This window comes from Oncorhynchus clarkii, chromosome 25 (assembly GCF_045791955.1).
Source record: "Oncorhynchus clarkii lewisi isolate Uvic-CL-2024 chromosome 25, UVic_Ocla_1.0, whole genome shotgun sequence".
NCBI lineage: Eukaryota > Metazoa > Chordata > Actinopteri > Salmoniformes > Salmonidae > Oncorhynchus > Oncorhynchus clarkii.
The window spans coordinates 24,167,271-24,183,941 of NC_092171.1; the positions used below are offsets into that span (position 1 = coordinate 24,167,271).

The 16,671-nt window shown below is 42.3% G+C and overlaps 1 protein-coding gene across 8 annotated transcripts in view; it reads right to left on the reverse strand.

Moving 5' to 3' along the window:
* The window catches only part of LOC139383774 (sine oculis-binding protein homolog A-like), a 61,864-nt gene that overhangs the window by 12,749 nt on the left and 32,444 nt on the right, over window positions 1–16,671 (reverse strand). For 4 of the 8 annotated variants that reach the window (XM_071128347.1, XM_071128342.1, XM_071128346.1 and 1 more), the window contains exons 1-6: window positions 12,263–12,589; window positions 6,664–6,735; window positions 5,539–5,671; window positions 4,126–4,338; window positions 1,776–1,927; window positions 1,226–1,249 (exon numbers count right to left, since the gene is read on the reverse strand). In XM_071128347.1, coding sequence (XP_070984448.1) covers window positions 1,226–1,249; window positions 1,776–1,927; window positions 4,126–4,338; window positions 5,539–5,671; window positions 6,664–6,735; window positions 12,263–12,358 — 690 coding nt within the window. In that variant the 5' untranslated portion in view covers window positions 12,359–12,589. Of the gene's footprint in view, window positions 1–1,225; window positions 1,250–1,775; window positions 1,928–4,125; window positions 4,339–5,538; window positions 5,672–6,663; window positions 6,736–12,262; window positions 12,590–16,671 lie in introns of those variants that run through there. The other 4 variants (XM_071128343.1, XM_071128348.1, XM_071128344.1 and 1 more) reach the window with 3 other exon arrangements.

Here is a 16,671-nt window from a genome sequence, read left to right on the forward strand (position 1 = left end):
CTAGCCGGTGTGTAAAGACTTGTGTCTGTTTGAATTGATGTGACAATACTGTGGTGACGTAAAGAAGCACTCTGCCCCCTCTTGCCTGGAGGGACCTCAGAGAGAAAGACACAAAGTCTCTTGAGGTGTATGGAAAGATTCCTGAGCCATGAAAAAAAAGAGGCGTATTGCAGCGAAAATGAGATGTAAATTACAAGCTAGGGTCTCTTCACTTGGACTTTACCCTCCCTCTCTAGTGCTTTTACATGATGTGAGAGAGCGCGCGCGTGTGTGTGTGTGTAAAACATTTTTCACAACATCAGTTTTATTATTCTGTATTCTTGAACGTCTATGTGAAATAAACCAGACTAGTCATTAGCTGAGCTCAAAACTGGATCAAAACTCTTCTACCCCAAGCCACCCTATCATATGTCTAAATGTTGGTATTATTCCTGGTGCACTGGATGGATGGTGTTGTGCAGTGGCAATGGTAGAAACTGAATCCTCCCCACCCGCTCGCCATAAGAGGAGATTGGGTTACGCGGACGAGGCAGCTGTAGATATTTAGCGAAACTCAATGCGTCTCCACTGCCCACCCCTTTGCCATCCTACTGTCCTAGCTCCCCTTTCAGACACACACAGACACAAGACACATTTTCAGCCATGCAATTTTTTGTTGTTGGAAAAACTGGAGGGTTTGTTGTTGTGGCCAACCTTGTGGGTGCATGAAAAAAGAAACATGTGGATATCACTTACACAAATGGCCTGCATGAATGTGAGAGTGTGAGACGTAATATAGAATCTGCACCTCCTCAGCAGACAAGGACTTTCTGTGCTCTAGCCATGTCTGTTTTCCTAATGTGGGAATTCTTGTCCCTGGATAACACTTGACTTTGTTCCTTACTCACTGAAATACAATATCTCTTCTGTTGTGCTTTTGTTTATATATACATACATAAAGTAGTGAGTAAGGAACTTAGATTTTAGAGTGAACTATCACTTTAAGACTAGCAATGCTTAGCAAACGTGTGAAGAAGCACAGCAGGCACAAGGCAACTCATGCTGTGAAAATAGATAGTTTGAACAGGAAAAAAATGGGTTCACGTATCTTGAAAACATTATCATACATATGTGTACTTCCATGTCAACAGCTAGTAGCATACATAGCTATGCTAAGTGATTATGTTTGGGTGAAAAATGTCCTTCAGACAAACAAGGGAAAATAATAAAGACATATCATACTTACCCTGTAATTCCTTAAATATCCAAGCTTAGGTATAAGAAAGAAAGCAGAATGTTTAACTTCAGGAATCAGGACAAACACTATTTAACTTAATGACTGTCTGTCTTTGGAAAGACAATATATACTGATCATTGGAACCAATGCATGTTTGAAGGTAAACTGATCTGCATAGGCCATGAGAGTTTAAATTACTGAAACTGTGTTTCTGGATATCCAATGATGAAACCACAGGCCAATCCTGGATATTGGTTTCATGTTCATCTACTACAATGGGTACTCAGAAGCGAAAGGTCAAAAACTCAGGAGTGAAATATCCAAAGAACCTAAACTTGTGGGCACCTTACCCAGCCAACTACTGTACAAAGCTGAAAGTTGGTCACTACAATTCCTAAGGTTTGACAAGTGTCTTACAGTGTCTTAATCTGAGATATCAGGAAGAGTGGATGTAGGGAGGAAGTGATGCATGTCAGTACACATGTATTTATCACATGGTCTTGTGTGCACTTTCATAATTGGTTAAGTAATAAGGCAGGAGTGTTGAGAAGGAGCTTACCTTGTTTCTCTTGAAGTAGGCTCTGCGGCAGGCGGCAAAGCACTTCTCACTGCAGAAGCTCTTTAGCTCAGTGCCCATGTTGAGGGAGTAGCGTTTGACGCCAACCTTCTGACACCATGCGCACATGATCTGGACGTTAGACACATCCTCGTCTGGGGGACCACAAACACATGATCTGGACGTTAGACACATCCTCGTCTGGGGGACCACAAACACATGATCTGGACGTTAGACACATCCTGGTCTGGGGGACCACAAACACATGATCTGGACGTTAGACACATCCTCGTCTGGGGGACCACAAACACATGATCTGGACGTTAGACACATCCTGGTCTGGGGGACCACAAACACATGATCTGGACGTTAGACACATCCTCGTCTGGGGGACCACAAACACATGATCTGGACGTTAGACACATCCTGGTCTGGGGGACCACAAACACATGATCTGGACGTTAGACACAGCCTCGTCTGGGGGACCAGAAACACATGATCTGGACGTTAGACACAGCCTCGTCTGGGGGACCAGAAACACATGATCTGGACGTTAGACACAGCCTCGTCTGGGGGACCAGAAACACATGATCTGGACGTTAGACACAGCCTCGTCTGGGGGACCACAAACACATGATCTGGAACACCCCAGACAAATTTGCTGGAACTGGGACAAAGCATAATGATAGTCCAACCGTTGGCCCCCACCCCAGACAAATTTGCTGGAACTGGGACAAAGCATAATGATAGTCCAACCGTTGGCCCCCACGCCATAAACTCCGCCTCCTCCCCCCTTCCCCAACCCCCCCAACAATCTGACAGCCACCTGTCAAATCTCATCATGTGAATGATCCCACCAACAATGCATCCTGACCGTATTCCCCTTCCAGGCAAAATAGGACAGTGCTTCCTACCCCAAGGGGTTTTTGCTGCAGTCATGAAGGCAGTACGAGACATTCTAACCAGACAGAGATACCCGAAAGCATGTCTGTGGACAGAAATTGGTTGCCGATTTTACGAAAATGTTTTAGCTGAAGTTTACCTAATTAAATTGCAGAGGGCTTCATTGGAAATTCATTAGAAAATGGAAACTAAACACTATTCAGCCCTCCATGACATCAAATGGGTCTGTCATCTTAAACAACGGCTGCTGGGTAATTGCCATTGGTTTTTAGCCGCTTACTGTAGTACTATGTGGAGAGAGTTCTTCCTGTGAGACTTCCAATAACTTACAATTATCACATTATGACTATGTGTGTGCAAAGGTGAAAAACAATGTGGCCATTAGTGTTTCACCTTCGCTCACCCTTTTATCACACTGTGTTGGGTACTGGAAAGGCTTTTTCCCTCTTGTTAAGCTTAATGGATCTATAGTGCAAATCCTTTTCAAAGTAAAGACTAATTATCAATTAAGGGGAATAGCTCCCAGGAGGCCCAAAGTTAGCACAATGGCCACAGCATGCATATTATATGCTCCTGCTGCATGGTTAATCTTTTCCAGTGAAAAAGATTGATTTTTTCCTTTCAAGCAAATATCATTTTAGAAAAGTTAAAAAGTCCAATCGCAACCTTGCAGTATTGAAATAAATGTATGGCAACAACACACAAGTTGAAGTGTTCATTTGGAAGTATCTCATTATTTCATACAAAAAGGTCACTTGAGGTGGTTTGTTTGCATTCAGATTTTTCTGGCCTTTTTCTCATCTCTCGTTATGCGTTCTCTCAAACAGCTCACGTCTGCTGGGAGAGAGCCTGGTACTGTAATTATGCAGCGCCCATATTAAATACCTCCATCATCCAGTGTACCTGCACCTCAAAGGCCCCTCTGTTGCTCTAGCAGGGCATATGAATAATTCAAAAGGGGTACAAGTCGGGTGTTGAGCTGTTAAAAAGGGACTATACCATCTGTTTTTCCCGCTGTGCATTGCGAGGTTGTGCGAAGCTGTGGGTACTCCTCTAGAGTGATGCCAAGTCACTCTCCTCTCCCTATGCAGGCTGATGAGCCTCTGGAGTCTCATGGCACACTTGTGGTTCAATGAAGCCCTCTGTCTGGCCAGCAGGCCATGTACATTTCCACTGAGAGTTGACTGGGTGATACTGACACTTAAACAGCTGGAGGAGGGGAAGCAGGTTTGTGTGTGCAAGTCTTTATGGAACGTGGGCCCTCATCAGGTGATTGTAAAACCTGACCAAGGATTTGAGCACTGAAATGGAAGTGATTTGTTAAATTTGTATAACACCGTTTTGTATATTTTGTACCAGATTGTTGGTTACATTCAATTGGTCCTTAAAGTGCAAGCTTAAACACATGTCTTATTGTTAGGTGTGTGTTTGTGTGTGAGAGGTGTTTTACCTGCTGGTGGCTTGATCATGGAGGGTGGGATCAGTGGGACTATGGTCGGCATATTCCCATGCTCCCTGGTGCTGGGTGTGGAGGTGGATGGGGTGGTGGAGGACTCTGTCACTCCATTCCTTGATGTTGATGTAGAGTGGGAGCTATTGACTTGGTTTGGGGAGACATCGCTGTTCTCCCCCGATCCTCCTGGGATTTTTGGCAAAGAGTTTTCTGAGGGAGACAAAAGTCAGAGCGTTGGTCTTTGACTTATTGTATGTAAAGCAATGTAAATGGACATCATCGTTCACTCCAGCAGTACAGCTCTGGAAGATCTGCAGAATAGTTTGTTTCAAACTGTAAACATTGTTTTGGTGTGTACATGAATCCAAACAAATATGCTTTTAACGCAAGATGGGTATCCTTTTTGTTATCCTGGAAACCAGGTTAGCAGCTTTGATTGGATAAGGCCCTATGTTTGTTCAATTACTGACGTGAATCTCTCAAATTTCAATCAGGAGTCACCATGTAGAGATTCCAGAAACACCTGTCTAATCATCAATAGAAAAGCAAAGTGCAGTTTCCTGCTGAAAACAACTACACCATATTGACTGGATGAAACATCTAGAACATGTTTTAATCTGGATAGCCTGACTGAATTGCCTCATCAATCCTGGTGAACTACTGCCAACCGACTGGAACAAACTGGTTGAATCTGTCACGCCCTGGCCATAGATAGGCTTTTATTCTCTATTTTGGGTAGGCCAGGGTGTGACTAGGGTGGGCATTCTAGTTTCTTTATTTCTATGTTTTCTGTTTCTATGTTTTGGCCAGGTATGGTTCCCAATCAGGGACAGCTGTCTATCGTTGTTTCTGATTTGGAATCATACTTAGGCAGCCTTTTTTCCTTTGTATTTTGTGGGTAGTTATCTTTGTTAGTGGCACTATAGCCCTAGTAAGCTTCACGGTCGTTTCTTGTTTTGTTGGCGACATTTACATAATAAAGGAAAATGTACGCTCACCACGCTGCACCTTGGTCCGGTCATTTCCACCATGACGCCCGTGACAGAATCAATGTTTCCATGTCATTTCAACAATAAAATGTATGTGATGGCATTGAATCAACGTGGAAAGCTTGGATTTGCAAAAAGTAATCTGCGTAAGGGAATTTCTGATTTTTTTTCACCCAACTTTCACCTAAATCCAATGACATTTCACGATGGATTCACGTTAGTTGACAACTCAAATGTAAATCAAAACTAGACCTTGAAATGATATCTTTGCCCAGTGGGAAGTTGCAGCAGTATCTTCCTCAGCCTTTTCATCACAACATCACTTGTATTACCACTTGTGAAACTTTTTTTTAGCCTCTTCAAAGAATCAACAACTGCAATGTCCAGATAATAACATATTTATCTCCATGGTTATGCTCACCTTTCAGGACAGAGATGTGTTGTACCTCTCCATCTGGGTAGTTCCGTATGTCGATGTTGTCCTGGTCTCTCAGGTCTACCTTGTCATAGCCGTACCAGCCCAGCAGCTCGTTCATAGTGTTCTCTGCAAAACTCTGCAAGACAAGAGACACCATATTGGCCATTAGGGTTAACAAGCATGAACCCTGTTTCACTATTACGTCACAGTGTTATGAGGGGGGCAATAAGGGATAAAAGGGTTTGGTAGCATATGATTATGAAGATGCCCCGCCCCCCCCCCCCCCCCCCCCCCCCAAAACACACAAAAGAAATGCAGTATTATATGTTTGCTATATGAAACCAAGCTGCATGTTTTTTTTAAATGGGTCTGCCCAATTTCCTCAACCATAATGCCATAATGTGTAATATGTTCACAGCAGCAAAAGATTCACTAGTGGCAGAACCCTTACCAGACATATGTGCACACGTATCAGGACAACTTGACAGTTGACTTATCCCAGACTGGTTTGATCAAGGCCTCAGTGAATTATGTTTTTACCAGCTCATAATCTAAGTTTTCTTTCATAGCTTCTTACAGTTCATTTCCAAAAGCAATCCACATGAGTTGCATGTAACTTTCCACAAATAGTCTATACTGATCACATTACAAAAATTCCACATTGTCTTATACAGAATTCCCAACCCATCAAACCAGGAGAACTACCACAGATGTATTTTTACTGCACTTCCACTGCAAATCTACACAAGCAGTAACATCCAACCTCACCTCCTTACATGTAAGGTGCACAATAAATGTTCTTCTATTGAGACAAAACTATCCGCCAATCATTCATTAAACCTGAAAATCTCAGTAGCAGCAGAATCGTATGTAGAGAGAGTTTGGTCATCTTTGGAGGTGCTACTGTATGTTCATGTTGTAATTCTAACAGTTCAATTAGCTATCTGTGTTTCAAATTCACAAGATTATATGCTATTAGTGAATGTTAGGCTGTAAAGGAAACATTAACATGGCTGCCATAGAATTATGTGATGTTATGTAAATGGAATAAATACAGATGTTTGGCTGAAATCTCTCTATATATGGCTCAGAGTAGCACTATTGTCTCGCACGGACAAAGGGGCTCACCATGGAGTAGGGTGGGTTGCCATGGAGATCACCCGCCATGCCTGCCCATGGGCGGGCCCGCTCAGCCCGAACCTGATGAGACATTAGTCATTTCATTACATTCTGGCATTGAACTGTCAATCAAATAATACTCAATCAAGCATTTAATTGTCAATTACGGGCTGCCCTGTCAATACCATTGTATCGGGGAAGTAATTTCATTACATGAAAGCATAATCAACGTTAGTTATAACATCAGCTCTGAATCAAAAACTGCAGACATGGAATCAGAAGGCATGAGATACAAGTACAATTCAGAAACAGGCAATCTTTAAGAAACACAAACACTGATATACTTATATCTTAAACCAAGACCAGACTGAAACAATACTAGGCTACCTGCTACACTGCTGTTCATGTACTGTATACCTAATTTATACAAAGTTTATAGTCACAACTATTGTCTAGGGTGGATTCTGCCGCACTGCTTCATTCAACAACTGCTGGGGTTTTGACATGTTACAGAAGAACATTGACTCAATCAGTAAGTGCTTGCTTGACTCAGATGTGACTGCATCCCATTACTCAAACAAAATGAAAAGGTGTGAAGCCAGCAACAGTCATCTGTCTCTATCTTCAATAACGTTTGCCCTCGTCTTTGCTCCCTGTTCCCTCTGTCACCCTGCCACTTCCAGAAAGAGGGAGTGGTAAAGAGAGTGGAACCCAATCTGTATGGCAGGTCATGAAAGCAGCACACAGGCTTGACTCAGGGTGAGGTGGGAGGCAGCGCTATGGTGCAGTCTTGGAGCAGAGTGTCAACTGTCCACTGCAGATGTGCAAACTCTCTGGACTGGACTAAATCTCCTCTATGGTTATCCAATTTATAATTTATCAGGGTGTGTAGGATTTTGTTTCTTCTGCCCAAGACTAATACACCCGATTCAACGAATCATCAACAGAGATCAAGTTATCAATGTATGAGAAAACTCTATTTATACAAAATACCACCATTCAAACCTAATATCAGCTCTGCAAAACACCAACTTGCTGCCACTGTTCAACCCTGGAACAGTCTAAACTTTAGCAGTTTAGAATAATCATATTATTTTGATAGATTAAATCAAAAGCAGTAGTTCCCTTATTTCCTTCAGTTAGCAAGAGGTGCTGCTGGTAAGGGTGAGCAGGGGGAATCCGATACCTTGTGTGCAGAAACCAGAGTAGGTCACAGTACACCATGATAAAATTCCCTAATCCGCATGCCAAGTTTCCTTGAGTGGGCCCTCCTTCAGACTCTCCTGGCCCACACTTTTCCATTCCCTTGTTCATGCTCTCCTCTCTCTCCCACTGCTCCGCTTCCATTTCCTCTACCTTCCTTGACATCTGATCCTGTGCAGACGCTCAGGTTTCAGTTTTTACAGCTTAGGCAGCCTATTGCTGTATACATTCCTTTCTCCCCTGCTCTTAACCTCCACTATCCCCTATCCCACCAAGTACAGCCCCCCTCTCCTCCATTACTTACTGTGGCTTATTTTACCATGGTGCACATTAAAGCGGCACAAGATGAAGGAAACATTGTCAGACTGTTTGGTTTCTCTGAGGTATGATCTCTCACAAGGGCACATTGTGTGGTGGGTTTGTTTGACTGCTTTTTCGAACAGACAAGGGAGAAAATAAATACATAAAAGTATCAAACGGTTTAAAGTAGCGAACAGGCCTTCAGTCTCTGGTTTAGGGAGAGCGTTATACTGTAGCATGTTTGGCAGAGAATGTTGAAGATAGTGGGTTTTGAGATAAATACTGTATCTTAATCTGAACATTAAACTAGGGCTACTTTGTCATCTGTATCCGCTAGTCTTATTGGTCTTTGTTCAAGCAGTAACAATTTTGTCACACTGACATAAATGGGATACCTACATAATAAATCAGTGTTCATCAAATCCAATGAACACATTCAGGGCCAGATTTGATTTAGTACCAGGTGCAAAGTTTGAACCTTATTTTTCTAGGGGGAAATTACTGCATCTCAGACAAATAAAGTAAATTGTGATTGTGTGCCCATATGAGTCTTGTTTTAGAACAGTTTGTTGACACGACAGCACATTCTATGGCCACAAACTGTTTAGGAACGCTACTGGTCTCTAATACCATTACCATCTCCTTCATAATCACTTATCTGGATAGCCTGACATAGAACTTCAACTCACAGAAGTAATTGAAAGATATACATTGTGTTTAATGTAGAAGAAAGCACCTGTATGCCTGGGTGTATACAGTTGAAGTCGGAAGTTTACATACACTTAGGTTGGAGTCATTAAAACTTGTTTTTCAACCTCTTCACAAATTTCTTGTTAACAGTTTTGGCAAGTCGGTTAGGACATCTACTTTGTGCATACCACAAGTAATTTTTCCAACAGTTGTTTACAGACAGATTATTTCACTTATAATGCACTATATCACAACTCCAGTGGGTCAGAAGTTTACATACACTAAGTTGACAGTGACTTTAAACAGCTTGGAAGATTCCAGAAAATGGAATGGCTTTAGAAGCTTCTGATAGGCTAATTGACATAATTTGAGTCAATTGGAGGTGTACCCGGATGTATATCAAGGCCTACCTTCAAACTCAGTGCCTCTTTGCTTGACATCATGGGAAAATCAAAAGAAATCAGCCAAGACCTCAGAAAAAAAAATTGTAGACCTCCACAAGTCTCGTTCATCCTCGGGAGAATTTTCCAAACGCCTCAAGATACCACGTTCATCTGTACAAACAATAGTACGCAAGTATAAACACCACGGAACCACGCAGCCGTCATACCGCTCAGGAAGGAGACGCGTTCTGTCTCCTAGAGATGAACGTATTTTGGTGCGAAAAGGGCAAATCAATCCCAGAACAAGAGCAAAGGACCTTGTGAAGATGCTGGAGGAAACAGGTACAAAAGTATCTATATCCACAGTAAAACGAGTCCTATATCGACATAACCTGAAAGGCCACTCAGCAAGGAAGAAGCTCCTGCTCCAAAACTGCCAGAAAAAAGCCAGACTACGGTTTGTACATGGAGACAAAGATTGTACTTTTTGGAGAAGTGTCCTCTGGTCTGATGAAAAAAAAATCCAAATGTTTGGCTGAAATGACCATCGTTATGTTTGGAGGAAAAAGGGGGAGGCTTGCAAGCCAAAGAACACCATCCCAACCGTGAAGCACGGGGGTGGCAGGATCATGTTGTGGGGGTGCTTTGCTGCAGGAGGGACAGGTGCACTTCACAAAATAGATAGCATCATGAGGAATTATGTGGATATATTGAAGCAACATCTCAAGACATCAGTCAGGAAGTTAAAGCTTGGCCACAAATGGGTCTTTCAAATGGACAATGACTCCAAGCATACTTCCAAAGTTGTGGCAAAATAGCTTAAGGACAACAAAGTCAAGGTATTGGAGTGGCCATCACAAAGCCCTGAGCTCACACCTATAGAAAATGTGTGGGCAGAACTGAAAAAGCATGTGCGAGCAAGGAAGCCTAAAAACCTGACTCTATTACACCATCTCTGTCAGGAGGAATGGTCCAAAATTCACCCAACTTATTGTGGGACGCTTGTGGAAGGCTACCTGAAATGTTTGATCCAAGTTATACAATTTAAAGGCAATGCTACCAAATACTAATTGAGTGTATGTAAACTTCTGACCCACCTGCAATGTGATGAAAGAAATAAAAGCTGAAATAAATCTCTACTATTATTTCACATTCATAAAAATTGGGTGATCCTAACTGACAAAAGACAGGGAATTTGTACTAGGATTAAAAGTCAGGAATTGTAAAAAACTGAGTTTAAATGTATTTGGCTAAGGTGTATGTAAACATCCGACTTCAACTGCAGCAGCACCTCTGACTTTTGCTGTTGTCTGGCTGCCAACAGATCTAAATTGGAGCTGTGTTATTCAATATTGAAGATGAATCATATTGGTTGAACAGGAGACATCCAGGATGCTCTACATATGGTGATGATTATAGATGTGTAACCTTCCACATTTTAAACTAAGCTCATTAACAAGGAGATGGAGCAGAAGATTTGGCAGCTTCAGAGAATGAAAATAATGATTGAGTCATTTTCCAAACAGCGCAGAAAACTTTTGTCTGTCTGTCTGACACATAATTTGATTGATGGAGACAACGAAACAAAATTACATACACAGAATACCATTATGTGCTAGTCAAAATAATTCCCAATTCAAATGCTTTTTGTCCGTAGTATAGCCTGTGTTCTTTCAATTTTAAATAACTGCTGTTTATCTTTATTTTGCACATGCAACTGCCTACAGATATGCCACTCATTTTTAACAAATGCAAATAAACCAATAAATAAATGGCATGCATTAGGGCTGAATGTAGCACAATGTGACCAATGTCCCGATGGGGCTATATCTGTCCCCTTTATGGGTCCCAATGCAACGATTCATAAAATGTTAAAATGCTAATATTTAGCATTCCTCAAGAGAAAAAAATGGTTTATTTGAAACCCAAGGCCAGTACACACACCTCTTGCACGAGAAGAGACATTATGCGCACGGTGTTAGGCTTTCCTGAATATATTTGTTCATAATTCCTCTGAATTAATACATCAAAATAAAAACCAAGCTCTAATAACAGGACCATATATGACTTTGCTCTGGTAATTATTCTGTATTGGGAATTATTTTTCTCAACACAGGCATATAATATGTACAAACAGTGAACACATGATGAAACCCCGAGACAAAGCAGCGATATCGTTAGGTTCCCTGCATGCCATACCCTCTTTTCTCCGCAATTTATTCCAACACAGCTGGAAAATATATTTCTCTCTGCAAAATATTTATATTAATACATGACATGCATGGTTGTACCATCGGGTACGCCGTTACGCTTATACAGAACAGTACAACAGTACAACGCACGATAAACAATGGGCTCTTATCCGGCACCTGTAGACACATCTGGAGTACACGTTTCGGGTCGTCCACAGCAGGACAATACACATAGTTTGGCTTACGTTAAGAATTTGAATTAAGTTTATTTCCTTTCATATATCTAAACATCCTCCCCATGCGATTTTATTTTAATTGCGTCGCCTACGGTCAGTGTTGTTTCAGCGGGAGCAGAGGTAGTAATAGTAGTAGTGGCACTGTTGACGCCTTGACTGATGCACTGGATTTTCCATTTAGCTTACTCCAATGGAATAATCTAAAGAAAACTCCACAAATGACAATAAATGGGGTCCTAATTATCGATAATATGTTTCCCCATTCATTGACAAAAAGTACATGTAGCCTACTGGTATGTGGAACAACAAAGACGGTGTAGCCTATAGGCTATAATGTATAACGCATGGCAAGAAAATCGACCCTATCGATTTGTATTCAAAATGCGGTGGACATGGGACTAGGTTATGAGTAGGTTTAAGTCATTGCCAAAAATGAATATGACAATTGAACTTGTTGGCTATTCATCCAACAAATTGCAGTTCAATTAATCAAAATGTTTAAAGAGGATGCGCGCTTTACGCATCCACAGAAAATCACGCGCTTTAATGAGCGTTCTGTTTCCATGCGTAATCCTAGTCAACTGGTCTAATATCGATCACTTACCTTCATTTCTTCGTTGATTTCCCTTTTCACGGGGTGAGCCGGTTTTCTGCTTCTTTTATTTTCGGGGGGTCTGCCCTCTTTTTCCATCTCTGCCATTGTTTATAATAGCTCTGTCAATATTTGCGGTGGTGGATGGCTGGATAAGGCGGGGCTGATTTAAAGTTGCCTAACCGCGAATGTCAAGCTTGGGAACAGCCCGGGTGATGTTGATGATGCTGTTGAGAGCTCGCGATGCCCGGTAAAGTCAGCCATCTTCTGCCCCTATTTTTCCACGGTCTGTGCGCAAATTGGTGTGTGACTGCCTCTGAGTCAAATGAGAGGTTGAGTGAAAAAAAATATCTAGACAGGGGGAGGAGCGTCCACTGTACATAATATGACGTTGCTGATCAGAGGCTGGCTATTGCCATGTTCACGTGCTAGTCGGAATTAGAAAACTCGGAAATGTCCGACTTGCTAATAGGTTGTAGTTCAACCTGGTCTCAGAGCATTTCGTATTATTCTGTATGTAAATTCGAGGCAATCCATTTAGTATAATATGTTACCTTTCGTATGGTAGCCTATGTATTCATTTGTGGATGACCATCATTCATTTCGTATGATATGTTACTAATTACAATTCACATGATATGTCATGAATTTGCTAAATGTACAATATGTTATCAATTTGCTAAACTTATGGTATGTTATGAATTCTAATTTGTTGTGGCTAACATTAGCTAGGTGGCTAAGGCTTACAATAGCTAGCTGGCTAACGTTAGCTAGGCTAGGGGTTAGGGTTACGGTTAGGAGTTAAGTTCATGGGTTAATGTTAGGGGAAGGAGAAGGGTTATGGGAAGGGTTAGCTAACATGCTAAGTAGTTGCAAAGTAGCAAGTAGTTGAAAAGTTGCTAATTAGCTAAAATGCTAATGTTGTCCGTGATGAGATTCAAACGCACAGCGTTTGGGTTGCTAGATGTTCATGTCATACACCCATCCGACCAAATCAAACAACCAACCACCCGCCTTTCCTTTTCCTTCTGTCTTATGTAACCATATCAAATGTAACATATGGTATTCATTTGAGTGCCCTGGATTTACGTTTACTATGTAACTTCTAGTGTATAAGACCAAGCTGTGTAGTTTTACACATGCTGCATTCAACCTACAAAGTCGGAAGTTTCAGAGTTTCCTAGCTCTGACTAGCACTTGAATGCATAATATTAACTCTCGATTTTCCACAACATTTTCACTTTGGGCCCTCCTCACCTCACCTCTGGTGTTGAACGCTGAGCTGTATTCAATGAAGAGCATTCTCACACAAGTGTCTAGGTGGGAGAGGGCAGTGTGGCGTGCAATAGAGATTGCATCGTCTGTGGATCTGTTGGGGCGGTATGCAAATTGGAGTGGGTCCAGGGTGTCTGGGATGATGGTGTTGATGTGAGCCATGACCAGCCTTTAAAAGCAATTCATGGCTAGAGATTTGAGTGCTACGGGACATAGTCATTTAGACAGGTTACCTTGGTGTTCTTGGGCACAGGGACTAGGGTGGTTTGCTTGAAATAGGTCGGTATTACAGACTGAGTCAGGGAGAGGTTAAAAATGTTAATGAAGACACTTGCCCCCTGGTCCATCTGGCCCGGGGCCTTGTAAATGTTAACCTGTTTAAAGGTCTTACTCACATCGGTGAGCGAGAGCGAGATCACAGTCGTCCGGAACAGCTGGTGCTTTCATTCATGGTTCAGTGTTGCTTGCCTAGAAGCGAGCATAGAAGGCATTTAGCTCATTTTGCAGGCTTGCGTCACTCTGCAGCTCGCAGCTGGGTTTCCCTTTGTAATTTGTGATAGTTTGCCAGCCCTGCCATATTGTGGAGGTATCATGGAGGTATTTGTGCCCCATCCTGTCTGCCACTGCTGGACAGATGTTTCTTATCTGTTGCCATTACAGATTTACAATATAAATTGTGCACGCCTCTGACAGGTGAGGTGGTCCCAGTCAAGTTATTGAGCTCTTCAGTATGATAGAATCAAGGAGTTTGGGTAGAACTCAGTTACAGCACTGGCAAAGTCCTAACACACTTGCATGCTCACCATGATCTTTCTATGGTAAGACGAGGCCAATGCCCTCCTATTTCACATATTAGCTACCTGACTTTCCACTTGGTGTATCTACTGTAAGGTGGCTGACTTCTCCTCCAGTAGGCTATAATTTATTTTACTATCCTCAATGCTAATGAAGAAAAGGAGAAGCATCATCATCAATCCACAGAGGAGTCCCAAAAAGGGGAGCTCCTTGTTCTAAATAAATGTTCTTGAAATATTCTCTCTCTCTCTCTCTCTCTCACACACACACACACACACACACACACACACACACACACACACACACACACACACACACACACACACACACACACACACAGCTGGCAGTTGAATATTGTTCCTTTGTAACATGTTACATTAACTGAAACAAAATAATTTAAAACTTGTTTTTACTGTAGAATAGTTCAAACCAAATGTTATGTAGCACAGCTCTTTCCACTCCACCAGATCCTGCAGATATCTGCAATTGGTTATACCACAATGTTAGTGTAATTACACCAGCAACTTATAATTAGTTATTTAAAAAATATCATAATAATTGAATTATTGAATATTCGAAACATACAATATACTTGCAGTGAAGCCGCTCAACAACTACATCATACCAGTCATCCAACAGATTCCCATTCACAGCGACACACAGACGCATCCAGTGTCAATGCTCTGTTCAAGGGCGCGTTGACCGATCTACCACCAGGCCAAAAAACGTGAACCCGTACCTCCAAGATCCCCCCACATTTCCCCAATAGCTGTACCTCAACCATTCAAGACCCCACAGTCCCCCCAACCCCCAGAAGAAAAATAAAAAATACAATTAATTTCATTCCCCACCCCCAAGAACCCCCCAATGCACCAACAACCAAGAGAATGAACTAAAGAGAAAAAAGGAAAAGACAGAAGAAAACAGCAAACAACAATGCAAAAATAATAATAAAACAACATAATAAATTTACAACAAAGGACATCAAGGACAACTAAAATCATAACAGCAATGCCAACTGTATATGTTTGTGTGCATGTCTGGCACTATCACATGTATGTGTGTGTTCTTGTATGTGTTCATTTGAATGAGAGTGTGTGTATATATATGCATGTGTACAAACACCTGCACGGCATCAGCCTCAGGCAAACCGGCATTAGTTGTAAAAACACTGCCCCTCAGTGTCATTCAAATGTACTTTTCATTATGTTTTATTTTGGCTTAAACATAAAAAATAAAAAAACGTTTATCTTTGACCATTATTCTATCTCCCACACGACGAACCATCAAACAGGCAAAGCGTCAAATCAGGGCTAAGATTGAATCATACTACACCGGCTCCAACGTTCATCTTATGTGGCAGGGCTTGCAAACTATTACAGACTACAAAGGGAAGCGAGCTGCCCAGTGACATGAGCCTACCAGACGAGCTAAATCACTTCTATGATCGCTTCGAGGCAAGCAACACTGAGGCATGCATGAGAGCATAGTGCTGTTCCGGACGACAGTGTGATCACGCTCTCCGTAGCCGACGTGAGTAAGACCTTTAAACAGGTCAACATACACAAGGCTGCGGGGCCAGACAGATTACCAGGACGTGTGCTCCGGGCATGTGCTGACCAACTCTCAGGTGTCTTCACTGACATTTTCAGAGAATGCTATTCATTGACTACAGCTCAGCGTTCAACACCATATAACCCTCAAAGCTCATCACTAAGCTAAGGATCCTGGGACTAAACACCTCCCCCTGTAACTGGATCCTGGACTTCCTGACGGGCCGCCCCCAGGTGGTGAGGTTAAGTAACAACACATCTGCCACACTGATCCTCAACACTGGAGCTCCCCAGGGGTGCGTGCTCAGTCCCCTCCTGTACTCCCTGTTCACCCACGACTGCATGGCCAGGCACGACTCCAACACCATCATTAAGTTTGCAGATGACACAACAGTGTAGGCCTGATCACCGACAACGACGACACAGCCTATAGGGAGGAGGTCAGAGACCTGGCCGGGTGGTGCCAGAATAACAACCTATCCCTCAACGTAACCAAGACTAAGGAGATGATTGTGGACTACAGGAAAAAGAGGACCGAGCACGCCCACATTCTCATCGACGGGGCTGTAGTGGAGCAGGTTGAGAGCTTCAAGTTTCTTGGTGTCCACATCAACAACTAACTAGAATGGTCCAAACACACCAAGACAGTCGTGAAGAGGGCACGCCAAAGACTATTCTTCCTCAGGAAACTAAAAAGATTTGGTATGGGTCCTGAGATCCTCAAGAGGATATTATACAGCTGCATCATCGAGAACATCCTGACAGGTTGCATCACTGCCTGGTATGGCAATTGCTCGG